At 31.9% G+C, this 16417-nt stretch overlaps 1 protein-coding gene and 1 long non-coding RNA gene across 2 annotated transcripts; one reads left to right on the top strand and one right to left on the bottom strand.

The window, feature by feature from the left end:
* Nucleotides 1–1696: 1696 nt before the first annotated feature.
* LOC114293491 (uncharacterized) lies at nucleotides 1697–5099 on the top strand. Its single transcript, XR_014337583.1, has 3 exons — nucleotides 1697–2036; nucleotides 3343–3537; nucleotides 4836–5099. It is a non-coding gene; the product is annotated as an uncharacterized LOC114293491 (long non-coding RNA).
* A 5785-nt stretch (nucleotides 5100–10884) lies between these two features.
* On the bottom strand, nucleotides 10885–14504 carry LOC114293490 (peptide methionine sulfoxide reductase A1). Its single transcript, XM_028237565.2, has 2 exons — nucleotides 13868–14504; nucleotides 10885–11465 (listed from the first exon to the last, which is right to left on the bottom strand). Exons 1-2 carry the CDS (start codon nucleotides 14411–14413, stop codon nucleotides 11214–11216), a joined length of 798 nt encoding a protein of 265 aa, XP_028093366.2. The 5' UTR covers nucleotides 14414–14504; the 3' UTR covers nucleotides 10885–11213.
* Between the last annotated feature and the right edge of the window lie 1913 nt (nucleotides 14505–16417).

Here is a 16417-nt window from a genome sequence, read left to right as displayed (position 1 = left end):
TAAAAAAAAAACAAAGAATATATTGGATATATATATATATATATATTAGTGGTGGTATATATGTGTGTTGCACGTGGTATTTGTAATTATATTTTATAAAAAGGTAAATTATACTAATACCTCATGAGATTTTGGCTTTATACAGATATCCCTTCTACATTTGAGAAATTACACTACACCCCCGGTAAGTGTTTGTTGTTGTGATGGAAAATTGTACAATGACCATAATGCCCTCCACTGATAGAGTGAAATTACTAAATGACACATAACACTCTTCAATCTTCTTCTTCTCAACTCTCATTGGTTTGCCCTCATCAACTCTGTAAGCTACTATCAACATACACTAATAACAACACCATTACAACTACCATAACACTATTACAGCCACCGACCCTCACCAATCCTCAATTCCAACTCACCACTACAACCCACATCACAACATACTACACTACAAGAAAATACATTTTTGGCGACCACTTTTGGCTACCAAATGACTTTTCGTCGCCAAAAGTTACGGAATTGGCTATCAAAAATAATATTAGTCGGCAAAAGTCATCATTTTTAGCTACTAATTTTTTTTAGTTGGGGAATGTTGATTATTGGCGACTAAAAAAAATTTAGTCGGTAAAAGTGCAACAATTGGCTACTAAAAAATAATTTAGTCGCCAAAGATGCAACAATTGGCTACTAATCACAATTTGGTCGGTAACAATGTAACAATTGGCTACTAAAAAATATTTTAGTCGCCAAAGATGCCACAATTGGCTACTAATCACAATTTAGTCGGTAAAAATGCAACAATTGGCTACTAAAAAATATTTTAGTAGCTAAAAATGTCACAATTGGCGACTAAAAAATAGTTTAGTCACTGTATAGTTAGTTTTGGCTACGAAAATTATTTGGTCGGTATTTAATTTACTTTTAACGACTAAATTTTAGTCGGCAATTATAATTAAAAATTTTAAAAATTGGACTTCAGATTTTGGGGGGCAAAATTAATTAGCTACTAAATATTTCGTCGGAGAAAAGCCTTTCTTTATTATGGGCGACTAAAAGAGTTAGTCAAGAAAGAAAATAAACTAGGTTTAAGAAATACACTCCCACACGCTCTAACTCTCTCATGCATCTGTGTCTGCCTCTGCTCTCCTCCCGCTCTCTCTGTCTTTCTCTCTCTGTTTCTCGCTTTGGTCTCCATCGTTAACGGAGCATCACCGCCATCGCACACGAGCACCACCTTCAATCCACCATTGGAGTAGTACCCCAGGTATGTCCTCTCTATAGTCTCTATTCCCCTAATTTCAGCCTCTAGGGTTTTCTTCTTCCGTTTGCATACCTTCACCCAAACCCAACCCCAAATCGACCCATGTTAAGGTTGAGACATCTGTTCATTCATTGTCCTTGGATATGGAGGATATGGGTTGAATTACTAGAATGGTGGAATGTTCACTGGGTTACACCATAATCTTTTTCAAATTTGTCACACTAGGGGTATGGGTTTAAATTTGGGAAGCTGGAAAAGAAGATGTGGAGGCCATGGTTTGGTCAATTTGGAAGGCTCATTAAGTATGTTTGTTTTTTTTCTAACTACTGCTCTTGCTTGTTTGTTTTTCTCTACCTGCTGCTCTCACTTGGCCTGTTTCGTCCATGCTTGTATTTGTTGTTGTCTTCTGACCCTTTTGCTCACCATGTGTTTGACAAAATGTTCAAATGAAACCGGACAATGCTCATGTGTTTGACATCTGTTTATGAGGTTTGGTAGTGCCCAGATTGAATTTAATTGTTTTTTTCAATTACCTGTTCATGAGCTCTTATTAGGTGCAATTTCAGTTTGAGATTGAATTTCATTTTTTTTGAATGTTGGGCCTAATTCATTTTTTTCATTTTCATTTATGAGCTCTGTACATCCAGGCACTGCTTTGGGCCTAATTCGGTTTTTCTCCACCAGTTGCTTTTCTTGTTTAATCCACAACATGTTGCTGATTTCTCTGCTCTTGTGGAGACATGCCGATTACTTCAACAGTTTGTTCAAGAAAGTGGTGCGTCTAATCAGTCTTCCTTCTTAATAAAACCACTTATTAATGTTATTTGATGTTAGTAAATGCATGTGACTTTCATAATGGCCCTCCTCAACATACTTAATGAGGCCTAAGTTGTTAAATCATTCTTAGTATAGGGAGGGACCCCCTGCTCTCCCCTGCAAATACCCCCAAACCAAAAACCCCCCAATTTTTTTTTTAGTTTTGTACAAAAAATAATTCAATTTAAAAGTTGATATTTTAAAGTTTTGAAAATCAAAATAAATGTTAAATCATCATGTTCCTTTATAGATAATTATAAATGTCAATTGAGGTGAAACGTCACTATTAGACAATTCTCATATATCAAGTGTGAAATTGAAGAAAATAGTCACGCTTAATGCCAATTTAGTTAGGATAATAGTGATCTTAGTTAGTTTAAGGTTGTAGGAATATATGTTAGAAATAATCTAAGCAAATTAAAGAGTAGAGTTAGAAAGAAAAGAGTTATTAAAAATAGTCAAATCCTAATAATAAGAGAAATGTTTGGAGGACATTCAGTGAATAAAAATTATATTATTTCTGTAAACTCTTGTTTATTTTATTTTTATTCTCTCTAAGTTTTTCTAACTTGGACATTGGAATGCTTCCAATCAAGTAATACATTAACCACGACGAAAGTGTTCTATTGACTTTGCTTGCTATCATCATCAATCCATCATCATGATGAATTTTTGCCCACGCAAAAATATACTCAGCCTTTCACATTTCACACATTAAAGAGAATTAAATAAATTAAATTGTCTAATTTGTAAATGAGCTAAAAGTAAAATGGCCCAATTCATTTTTTTGAGACACCCAAATGGGCCTTAATGAAGTTCGTAGTGATTTTACTTTTATGAGTTCCTTCGAATCGTAAAAATTTTCTTGGAACGACCAAAGATTCTATTTTCTAAAAGGAGTTCCAAACTTCCAATTGATTTTTTTTAGTTTCTATTTCAATGTCTCTGTTAGTGCTTATTTATTTATTTTTTATTATTGTTATTTTAAAAGTTGTTTGATAGAGTTAAATAGTCTTGAGTCCATGTCCATTGGAAAAATTATTGCTTCTCCAATGAATGTTATTGTCAAAAATTAAGATCAAGGCCAAATTGGAACTCTCGAAAGACTAGATAAACATTGTGTTGTATTTTAGAATTACTAAGTTTTGTGCCAAATTCGATACAAGATTTAGCTACAATGTATAAAATAAGTTACGAGTTTGCTATGGGAATTGTGGAAATGATAGTTAAATTTTTTGATTTGAGCTAAATTTGTGTGAATTTAGGAGGGAGGTTGGTGTATCAGAGCACCAAGAAGAGGGCCAGTGGACCCAAATGTTCACTTTCCCAGAGCACCAAGAATTATATAGGCCATGGGTTGCATGAGTTCTAAAAGGGTAATCTATGTGACCCCACGTCCAACTCAAAGCTATGGTGGTCAACCTCTAGAGCCAGAAAGGAAGTTTGAGAACATAGACGAGGTAACATAATTTTTTTAACTTATTTCAGTAATAATAAAAGGGCAAGATGATTGCCAATAATGTGGAAAATTATGGAACTTACTAGAGATTGTATGGTTATGGAACTCCTGATCTCATAAGTATTTGAGATAACTTGCCCAGGCCTAAGATGGACTTCTACCCCTAGAAGTAGCTAGGAAATCTAAATGTGGATGATAAACCCCTCTTAAAATCTGAGCACAAAATGAGTGAGGACGAGTGATAAGTCTCCACATCTACTTTGCAAGAAGGGCTAGATTGAAAGCTTTGAAATCTCTAAAGCCCATCCCTCCCTTTGATTTAGCCAAACCCAAGCTGTCCCAGCTTGCCCAGTGAGGGCCACGGTCTAAAGGATCTCTACCCCACCAAAAATTACTCGTATATGAATTTAAACGATCATTAAACTTCTTTGGAAAGGCAAAACATGCCATAGCATAAGCAGGAATTGCCTGCACAACAGATTTGACAAGTACCTCCTTCTCTGCTTGAGACAACAAACTCTGTTTCCATCTTTGCATTTTTATTCATAGCTTTTTCAATTAAAAACCCAAATGCTTCGGACTTGATCTTCCTAAAAAAGAAGGTACAAAAAATTTCATATATATATATATACTTTATTAATGAGGTAGTTAATTATAGAAATATACATTAGCTTAATTAGTCATTTTACTAAGACTCAAGAATTTGTAAACTACAAGATCACAAAGGAAATAATAATTACTACAGAACATCTTATTATTCTTGTTAACTTTGTTGATAAAAGTGACACATTTGTTTGTCTATGATGAATGCAACTCATAAATCATATTAGTGCTTAGAGAATTGAATAACCTATAAACAGAAGAAACAGTTTCTGAATTTGTTCATAAATCACATTTGTTTTATATGAACCCTCGAATAAACGGAAGAAACATTTGTTGGTTCTAGTCAAATTGATGCTTACTATTGCCTTCTTTTTTTTTTCTATAAAAAAAATTCCTAAATTTTGATTTCTATGTTTTTTTTATTGGATGTAGATTTCTCATTCCATGTTTGATAATATGCTTAACCAAAACATATCCTTTCTTGTTCATGGTAGGGAATTGGTTTTTTTTTTTTTTGGTCCAACTTTGTTTTGATTTTGAGAAAGTGATGCAAAAATGGGGGCAATGACTAAGCTAGTATAGCAATCCATGGTTATTAAGGCAAGGTTGAATCCCTTGAGTTTTTGGTTTGTTTAATTATCTATACTTATTTGCTAAATGCTTCCGCTGATTGGGAGGTTGATTATTATTTTGCAGTTGGTGTCTTCAGAAAGAAAGGTATCAAACTATATGAAGCAAGCTTGAAGGATGAGAAGCCTTTAGATCAATGGCTTCATTTAGATCAATGGCTTCATTGTTAAATTAAGCAAGTGTTTTAGTAAATAAATTTAATTTTCCCATCATGTTTACACCTTCAAAATATTCTGTAAATGACATTTGATGCAAAATTTTGTGTACAGAGGACATCTTTTTTGTATGATTCTGTGTTTGTATGGAATTATTATTTTGGGTTGGATTGTATTTGATTTGCATAGAATTTGATGTTAAAAGATCAAATTTTTGTATTGTTGAAACGAAATAGAAATAGATATATGTATTATTTTGTTTATATACAGGGTGCAGGTTGCACGAAATAAATACAAGTTGTGGAGAAATTAATTATAATGAAAAAAACACTAAATAAAGTTTTTGGCAACTAAATGTTTAGTAGCGAAAGAAAAAAAAAAGTGAATTTGTTAGTGACTAACCAATTGGTAGCCAAAAAGGAAATCAATATTTTTAGCGACTAAATATTTGGTAGCCAGAAAGAATCCAAAGATTTTTGGTGACTAAAAATTTAGTAGCCAAAACTATATAAGACTTTAGGCGACTAAATAGTTTAGTAGTCAAAAATAAATGAAGACTTTCGGCAACCCATGGTTAGTAGCAAAAAATAAAATAAAATGAAAAATAATTTTTTGGCTACTAAATTCTTTAGTCACAACTCAATGTAGTAATGTTGTGACTAAAACTTATCTACGACTAAAATTTTTAGTCGCTGAAAATTAAATTAATTTTGTTTGAACGCTTTTGGCGACTAAATATTTAGTCGCCAAAATATCCCCTTTCCCAACTACTCAAAGTTTCGTAGCCAAATGTTCACTTTTGGCGACTAATATTTTAGTCGCCAAAAAATAACCTTTGCCGACTAACCAGAGTTTAGTAGCCAAAACGTTCACTTTCAACGACCAAAAATAGTTTAGTCGCCAATTCTATCGCCGACAGAGTATAGGCGACAACTTTGGCGACAAAAAAAAATTAGTCGCTAATTTGTTTCGGTGACCAAAAATGGGGCTTTTGGCGACCAATATTTTGATCGCCAAAAGTGTCATTTCTTGTAGTGCTAACACTATTAGAGCTCGCAACCCATCGCGATCCCTCTCTTTCTCTCTCCACAACCGCTACAGCAACATAATGCATGATCGTAGCCCCAATCAAAAAAGCAAAGCTACTGTTGCAGACCAATTACCACCACAATTTTTTGGGCCAAAACAGAGTTCAATAATTTTGATCTTAAGAAGTAAAAAAACAAACTCTGAATCCAACATAAAAGGTTTAATTTTTTTAAATTCACTATGATTTTTTTTTTTTTGGGAAAAGAAACAGAGTTCAATAATTTAGATCAAATATTGAATAATTTTTTTTTAAGAGAGAGAGAGAGAGAGAGAGAGAGAGAGAATCTTGAACCAAATATACAAGGTTCGAATTTTTGGGAGTCCACTGTGGATTTATTTTTGGATAAATTACAAATACACCCCCTGAGGTTTTATCAAAATACGAATCGACTCTTGTGATTTTGAAAACTACATTCCATCCCCTGAAGTTTTTAATTTCATAACAAATTGCCCATTCTATTAATAAATTATTAAGTCAATTAATAGTTTTTAATGATGTTAAAAATATATTTCAATTAATATTTTAAGTAATTTTATTATTGCATAGGAAAACAATTATGAATTTTATTTTTTCAGTTAATTTTGTTAAATAAATTTTTTTAATAAGAGGGTATTTGTAATTTTTCAAATCACATGAGCGAATTTATATTTTAAATAAATTTTGGAGGTGTATTTGTAATTTACCCTTTATTTTTTTGTAAAGGGTGACTTCTTGTGATTGTGGGGGTTGGGTCAAATGTATTTGCAAAAAACAAAGAATGTGAGAGGGAGAAAGTTGAGGTAAATGGTAGGGTGATGGAGAGGGTTGTTTGACACTGTCAATGGCCATATGATTGTTGTGATCACTGCAACAAAAAGTATTTTTGGCAACTATTTTTGACAACATAATATAAATTGGTCGACAAATATACATAATCGGTGATCATATATTTTTTGGTCTTCAAAAACTAAACTATTGGCAACTGGTTAACACGGTTGGTCGCAGTTGGATTTGGCGTGACACTAAATTTCTACCCAGGAAAAAGGGAAAAGTTTTGGCGGCCACAGGTGGTGGTCATGTTGGGTTTGGCGGTGGTAGAGCTGTAGAGTTAAGATGAAAGATGAGGAAGAGTTGGGGGTGTAGGTGATGGTGAAGGTGACGGTGGAAGAGGGCTGATTAGGAAGAGTGAAGTGAGGGCATTGAATAGTTGCATCTCTCTCTTTTTCCTTTGACTGAATGGGTATTGGCAATACAGGGTGGGGAGGTGGGGTTGCCTACCAGATGTTTGATGAAATGTGTTGGTTCCAAAATTGTGTAATAGCTTCTCTGGGTGATGAGGCAATGGGTATCCACAAAATGTTTGATGAAAAAGTGCCTTCTTCTGCCTTTTTTATTATTATTTTTTTTTGCTAGACATTATTGAGTCATTGTTCTTATTTGCTGGGTAAGTTCCTGGTAGAAATCATGATAAAGAAAAAAAATATATATTAAGGGAGAATATACACTTCTATTACATTTGAGGGTAAAATTGGTATTCTAAAAAAATCAATAGATGACATCAGCAAAACTGTTAACTAAACGGAAGGGCCAATTTATAATGTTAATATAAACTTCAGAGAGGGGAATGTAATTTTCAAAACGTAAGGAAAAAATCTGTACTAAAAGCAAACCTCAAGGGTGTCAATGTAGTTTACCCTTTATGTTATAAAGGAAATATAGTATTTTATAGTGAATTTATAACCTATTTGTATTTATTAACCAAACACAAAAACAGTATTTCATAGTGGATGAGAAAAGTGAGAGGTTCCAGTATTAGAAAACTGTAGAACAACTGATATAAAGTAAACTGATAATGTACAAATGTGATTTGACCGATGAATAACTGAACACAAATTGTAAGAAAGAAGAAATTTTTATCGAGAATCCTAATGAATGATCTAGATTCAATTTTTAAATGATGAGTTCTACTTCTAAAATAAAGCTCAACCACACATGTATTTTTTAGAAAAATTTCTAGTAACAATTTTGAATATGTAGAAGTTCTTGAAACAATGACAAATGTGTGTTATCAAAAAGTGGTTGAATTCTCCTTTGTAAAGTAAACATAGGTAAAAGTTGTATATGTGAAAAACAATGAAAAACTTACACTTATTTACAAGATGTAGTGTCTCTCAATGAATAAATATTCCTACTCAATTTAATTTTGTAATGATTTGTAGGTGCATGACTATTCAGTCTATATAAAAAATACTAATTTTTAACTTTTAAAATTAATGTTGAGTTTAAATTTGAGAGAACTTGACGGTCTTGTGAGGCTTACCAAAAGTTCTATTTCAATTATTCGAACCATTCATTCTGTAGAACCCTCAGTATATACCATTCATAGAAAAAATTAGATTAATCTGATAAACATAACATTTTTATTTTATCACATGTCTCTAAAAAAAAAAAAAAAAAAGACGGAAAACATATTTTTAAGAATAAATTATTTTTTTTAGACAATCACGATAAAATTTACACGGAGCGTCGTATAAAATGAACAATTTGGATCATTAAAACTAGGGGCGAGCATGGTCCGGATTGGACTGGATTGGGATAAAACCAAAACCAATCCATTATCTACAGTTCCTAAAAAATTGGAACCAATCCAATCTGTTTAAATCATGGAACCAATCCGAACCAATCCATTTAAACACGGATTAGATCGGTTTAGGACCACGTATTCACATAATTAAATAACAAAAAAATATATATATATATATAACACTTCAATTTCATAAAAATATAAACATAACGCTATATTAGTTCCACAATAGTAACATGTTTTCTTATAATAACGACATATTGTTCTAGAATTTAAACAACCATAAGAAAACTGGTTTCACCATAAGTATTTAGACCATTACAAATTAAAACTAAAAACTAACAAATAAAAGTAATAAAAGAAGTTATTATACGGATTTAGGTTTGAGTTTAGGTTTTATATAGAATAAGAGAAGATGCTATGGGGAATGATGTATAATAAAAATATAGACTATTTGTATATGGTCAAGATCGGTTCAAATCCGGAACCGTGGGGTTCAATCCGGAACCAATCCGTGGATTACGGATTTTTAATTCTTCAATCCAGAACCGAACCACGGATTCAAAAAATCAATATAAACCTATCGGATTGGACTGGACTGGATCAGATTATAGATTTCACGGATTTCTTACTCAGTCCTAATTAAAACAGAACTTGTGAAGAGTTTCATGAGCTCATCAAATTCTATCAAAGTTATATTTGAATTTTTGAAAAACCTAACCATAAAATTATGTATTATTATATGAAAAATACTGAAAATCAACAATTTTATATCTACAAATTCAATTACAATAATGTGGCAAGACAATTAGACACTATATCTATTGCCATAATTAAAGTGTGATAAATTAAAAATTAACATATATTAGCATCAATTATGCCACATCATTGTGGATTAAATTAATTTTTTTTTTTTTAAGAGTTTCAAATATTATTATTATTATTATTATTATTATTATATAATAAAGTTCTCTAACGGATGAAAACCGCATAGCGGTATTCACAAAAATTTAAAAGTTTTAGTACCGGTTGGTATATGGTGCCTTTGATTGTTGCTAGGTGCCTTTTTAGGAGTTCAGATTCTCCCCTTGCACTCCTTTCTTGCAGGGCCTTCAAGCCTACTTTTAGGTCTAATTTTGATAATTCAAACCGTTCATATTTTAAGATTTATTCAATATATCATACCTGTAAAAAATCAATTGATCGGATATCAAAAAATATGTGTTCGAAAAAATTGAACTAAAAACTATTTTTTTTAAAGAATTTAATAAACAATTTTCTGAACACATGCTTTCTGATATCCGATCAATTTGATTTTTTACAGGTATGATATACTGAATAAATCTTAAAATATGAACGGTTCGGATTATCAAAATTGGGTCTAAAAGTGGACCTGAAATCCCTGCAAGGAGGGAGTGCAAGGAGAGGATCCTAATTCTTTTTTAGAGGCAATGTGTTAAGAAAGATATTTTGAAACTATGAAAAAGTAGAAGACAAATGAGGATACTTACACTTTTAAAATAGTAGTAGATATATTTTTGTATGGAAAATGCATAAGACCCCCAGTGGGGGTGCTAGGGGTCTGTTGTGATTGGTCAAAATTTTTTTTTTTTTTTTTTTTTCATTGGCAGCCCCCCACGTGGAGGTGGGGGTCCTGGGGATCCTTCCGTACTGGGGTCTCCAGCATCTCTCTTTTTGTATTTAGTAAATTTTTAATTTTTTTTTCCCACAAATTTGTTACTTTTTAAGTGAATGTAAACTAAGCTAAAAATATTTTTTTTAAAATTAAAATTAAAAAAAATTCAATAAAAAAAATATATATATGAATTAAAAATTCAAAAATTATTTTTAAAAATTCCAAAACCAAACAGAGTTATTCTTTGTGAAAATAGTCTTTTGGGGTTACAAAAATAGGAAAATATTTTGACAAAAAATGACATGGCACTACATACATGGACTGAACCGTTGCAGTATCCAGGGTAGAACAGAAACAAGATGCAGCTCAGTCTAGGTTGAGCAAAATTTTCAGAATTAGAATGTCAATCAATAACTGACCACAAACAGAACTGCCGCAAAGCGAATTCTGCAATATACATGAGAAAGAAATTTGAGAAAATTACAATTCTGTAGGCTTTTCAAAAAATATTTACAAATATATGAAATAATTTAAAATTTTAATGATTAATATTATTTATATTGATGTATAATTTTTTTTTTTTTTAATTTTACATTGAATTGTTATTTCCCCAAGAAATTTTATGCAGAAAATCCTATCGGAATGATGTGATTGGAATTGAAATAATAATAGACGCAAATCTGTCATATCATTCTATATAAATTTTGCATATAAGTTTCTATATATAACATTATTCATACAGATAAGTGACAACGATATAACTGAACTGAAACTGCAACCACAAAATTGAAGCAGATCCCCTATTGCAATCAATAACAAGTCTATATTAGAGAAGTTGCATTGCACACTTCAGCTGTATATCTAGAAAGCAAAGCCTATAAATTAAGAGCATAAGATACATAAGTGGTTTCCAAACAGAGACCTATTATTAACAACCATATCCGAAAACAAGGACTAGGAAGCCAAATAGAGATCAACCCTCGAAATAACACATAATTATTTAGCCGTAGCATCGAATTGGATCATTGCAGCCTTTGTCAGTAGATTGCTTTAAACCAAACCGACCACCCTTTGCAAGGTACTGCTGGTGGTACTCCTCAGCTCGGTAGAACTTCTTCGCAGGCAGAATCTCAGAAACAATTTTCCGGTTCAAAACGTTCTGATGACGCTCCTTCGATTCCAATGCCGCCTTCTCCTGCTCAGGTGTGTAGAAGTAAATTCCAGATCTGTATTGTGTTCCAACATCATTTCCCTGACCGAAGGATAATAAATGCTGTTAGGATATGGAGTAAAAAATGGTTTTATGATAAAGCACTTAGGGTATTAAGTAAGAAAGTGATTCCTAATAGGTCTGTTTGATTAGAAAGAAAATGATATTATGAGAAGTGAAGTGAAAGAAACAAAAGTGATTGGAAATTTTAGTTATGTAGTTTGAAAAGAATGGAAGTTGCAAGAAAATTCTTATATTTTACAGGAGAAAAGTGATTGCAAGAATAAGTGATAATTTTTTCCCACTTTCACGGGAGACAAAAAAAAAAAAAAAAAAAAAAAAAAAAAAAAAAAAAAAAAACCTATCTCACTAATCAAACGGAACCATCCATGTGTGTAAAGTGGATTCACAGTTCACAGTTCACAGTTACATAATAGAAGGACAAAGCTTAAATAAAAATACCCAGAGACTCGGACAACAAATGTTTAACTTGAGAAATAATGGCTCAAATATGGATAAAATATATGATAGTGATTGGAAATCTACTTCTTTATGGATTGGTAATTGGCATCTCAGTTGGCAATTAATCAAAAAATATGGTGTCAGAATACTAACTACTATAACTTGGGGAAATATTACTTACTAATATATGTAACTTGGGGAAATATTTGCAGGCTAAAGGTGTCAATGGCTCATGGGGATGGCCAAGGCAAAGATCAGGGGAGATTCAGGGCATTTTGAACAATAGTCTTAACTCATTAACCCATTACAGCCACAGTTAACACATCAAGATAAAGTAAATAGGATTCTGGACTTCATCCAAATATGGGGAACACTATGTTCAAGAAGCTTGGGAAGCAATAAGAAATCATAAACCAAAGATTTAGTGTTACAGAACAGTTTGGTTTCCTCAAAACACCCCCAAACATGCCTTTAGACCCTGACAGCTCTGCTATGGCAGATTGGCTAAATGAGGTATGAATGTAGAACCTAAATGGCCTGTAACCATTCTGCAGAAGTTTGGAAAGACATTCTTAACAAGAATGCCATTAGGAAAGATTCTTAAGAGTGGACCGTGGAGTTCAACTAAATTGGACAACGCATCTCTGCCAAACGAATAGTTTGGCATCTGTTATAAGAAGGCTATCTTTGTGGAGAAAGAAACCAAAGAGTATTCATTCAGTTAACCTTAAACTCAAAAAATTGAGCTAATTGTTCTGTGACATAATATACTACAGTTACCCCAATTACTTATCTCGGCAAGAGAAAAGTAATTCTACCAAGATGACACTGGATAGTCTCCCCTGTACATGATAATCCCCAAATAAGTTGAAAGTCATATAATTCATGTGAAGGTAACCACATGATAGATGAACTAGTGACAATCATCACCAAAAATGGTCTTTAAAAATTTCTCTACCTCAAACCCCCACCCCCCTCTCTGCCTGAAGAAAAATGAATGAAACATTCATCACCTTCATAGTTCCAAAACACTCCAAGCCTGTCTTCAGGAAAGGAATAAGTGATATGCAGAGGCCACAAACCATTAAGGTTGTGTTTGGAACTTAGTGTACGGATTAATAGGGACAAAAAGAGTTGTGAATAAAATAGAAGCTAAATTATTTTCACAAATCCCTTTTCTTTTCTTTTGTTCCTTTTTTTTTTTTTCCCCACAAATCCAAGAACAAAACACAACCTTAGGGAATGAAAACACAATCATATTTGCCAAATGAAAATATCAAGCCAAGTAGGAGCCACAGTTCAGGGGAGAATTTTGACCTCCCAAAGCAACTCGGAAGTTCAAATATTAGTGCCAAACGGGAGGTCTTCATTCATGTCTGAAGCCAATAGTGAACACTCACGAACCGAGTACAACCAAGTTGTTAAAAACTCACTCTTACTCCATATGATATCAATAGTGAACACACGCACTGAGTACAACCAAGTCCTTAAAAAAAATACTCTGTCTCCCTATGAAATCAACAAAAGGCCAGGAAAAAATCAAACCCTGTCATTGTCCATCAAAAGCACCCAAAATTCAAGCATCTAGCTACAAAATACAATGACTAATCCTTATCCTAACAATTGGGAAACCAATAAGCCATCAATTTGAGCTTGTGTGTTCACCCACAAAACAATCGCCAATTCACCATATAAGCAGATATACAAGAATCAAACACCAATTCAACTCAATTTCATAGCAATTCAACCAAAACCCATCAAAATTCAACAACAAAAACCACAAATTCAGCGATTAGAACACAAAATTGGGAAACCGATAAGACATCAATATGAGCTCGTTTTCAGTTCACAACGCACAAAACAATCACCATATAAGCAGAGAAAGATAAAGAGGCAAACACCAATTCAACCAAAACCCATCAAAATTCAACAATCAAAATCACAAATCCATCGATTAAAACCCAAAAATTAAGCATAACCACCTGACGATTAAGCGCAGTAGGGTCGTGTTTGGCCCAAAAAACATCAAGCAAGGACTCGTAACTACACTCCTTGGGATCATACTGAACCCTAACGACCTCCGAGTGGTTCGTCGTCCCAGAACAGACATCATTGTAGCTAGGGTTGTGAAGACAGCCCTGACTGTACCCAACCTCTGTCTTCGTCACTCCAGTAACTCTCTGGAAGGCCAATTCGACTCCCCAGAAACACCCAGCTCCGAACTGCGCGAACTGTTGTCCTGGCGCCGGAACGTCGTCGTCGGGACCCTGAGCGATGGAGGACAAGGACGGGTCACTGGAGGGTTCGGTGGGGGAGCGAGTACCGAATCCGAGCTTACCCAACAAGTTCATTTTTGGGGGAGAGTAGGGAGAGATGGGTCTGGTGGTTCGAGGGAAGGAAAGGGGGTTGCTGAGGAATTTTTTAGAGAGAGAAAATGAGGAGAGAGAGGAAGAGGAGGAGGACATGAGGAGGAGAGGGAGAGAGGAGGTGGTGGCGGCGGTGGTGGTGGTTGGCAGGAGGCGGAGCATTGTGATTCGTGGGTAGTGACGTGTTCGTTTTAGTTATCTGGGGAAGTACCGAAAGGAGTTGTGATGCTGGCTCTTTATTTTTATTTTTATTTTTCTAAAAATATATATGTGTTTAATTTAATTTAATTTTTTTTTATTTTATAAATTAGAGATGGTATATGATAATTGAAATTATATGTGAAAATTTTATACAAAAATGTGATCGAGGTGTGTGTTTAGCCATTTAAAATAAATAATATATCAAAATACTTTTTCATTATAAAAGAACTAGCGTAAAACTCATACTAAGCACAAATAAGTAATAAAATGTGATAAATAAATGTATTAAAAATTAATTAAATACTATGATATTAATTTAGATAAATATTTAAATAATAGATTTGAATGATTTTATTATATTTATATAAATATGTAGGATTAATTAATTTTTTTGAAATACACTCAATTAAATAAACTCAGCCTCCGTTTGGGAAGTGGGTTGGCTTTTTGGATTTTTGGCTTTTTTGGCTATTTTAGCCTGGGCTAAAAAGCTTGGTTTGTGAAGAACTTTTTGGCTTTTGGGCTTTTTTGACTTTTTTTGTGAGAGAAGAGTGTAATGATTATGGGTTGGATGTGATGTTTTGTTTGTTGTGGCTAAAATAGCCTATTTTGTCTTTTGTGGCTATTTTAGCCCAATCTTGCTTGCCAAACGAACCCAATTGGAGAAAGAAGAGTATGAGTGAAATTCTATAAATAGAAGATAAATATTTTTAAAAAATAAGTTTAAATTTGAAGATAAATATAGAAAGAGAAAATTAGATAAATTTTTGAAAAAGAATAAAGTCAACTAAAAATCAAGAGCAAGAGTGGGTTCTGTAAATATTAGATAATGATAAAAAAAAATCAAGTTTAAATTTGATGATGAACTATAAAAATATAGAAAAAGAAATTAAATAAATTCTAGAAAAATAAGGTAGAGAGAAATTCAATAAACATCAAATGAAGATTGAAAAAAGAAATCAAGTTGAAATTTAAAAATTCAAAAACAAAATAAGATAAATCTTTAAAAAAAAAATCAATATAACTCTAATAATAGAAGAACATAGAGGGTAGTAGTTTAAAAATTGGATAAGAGTAAAATGTAACCAATAATTTTTTAAAATCTAAAAAAAATAAAAAATAAGAATTGATGTGTAGTAAATTAAAAATTAAATAAGAGTTAACTAGCAACTATAATTTTTTTAAATTTAAATTTCGTGTAGTTAAAAAATAAGCATTTATGATATGTTTTTATACAAATTTTAACTCTATTTTGTGTCTACTACTAATAATTTTTAACAATTTTTGTATTATAAAGCTACTTAATTAAAAAAAATTCAATGGATCACCTTTTTATTTCTTAATTTTGTTTTATGTCAATAACCTATAAATTTTAACAATTTTTGTATTATGAAGCTTCTAAATAAATTTTTTTTTATCACTTTTCTTTTTAAAATCTTAGTTAGTTTCATTTTAATTTTGTTTTGTGTCAATAATCTATAAATTTTAGTAATTTCTGTATTCTGAAGCTACTAAATAAAAAAAAAATCACTTTTATTTTTAAAATCTTAATTATTTTTATTTTTATTTTGTGTTAAGGGCAGGTAAAGTAGTCTTGGTAGTGCTATATACGATTATAAATAAATAATCAAAAATTAGTTTTAAAATTAAATAATAATATAAAATTTATCTAAAATATGTAGTAAAATTGATTTATAATCAATTAAATTTTATTCATTTTTATCAGAGTTACATATAAATGATTTGTATATTTATACCAAAGTAACATTCACCTAATTATTAAAAATTGTTTTGGTTTATGCCCAACTTATGAATCATTTGACTTATTTATTTATTAAATTGATAAATAAATATCTACAAGTATTTTTTATTTTTTAAATAAGAAAAATGAATATATTTTATGCATAACCATTAAAAATTTTGAACTTATATATTTATGTTAACACTATAAAATAAATAGTTACA

This window comes from Camellia sinensis, chromosome 8 (genome assembly GCF_055761805.1).
Source record: "Camellia sinensis isolate YWXY chromosome 8, ASM5576180v1, whole genome shotgun sequence".
Lineage (NCBI taxonomy): Eukaryota > Viridiplantae > Streptophyta > Magnoliopsida > Ericales > Theaceae > Camellia > Camellia sinensis.
The sequence above is the reverse complement of the archived record's forward strand: the minus strand, read 5'-3'. Positions and strand labels throughout refer to the sequence as shown.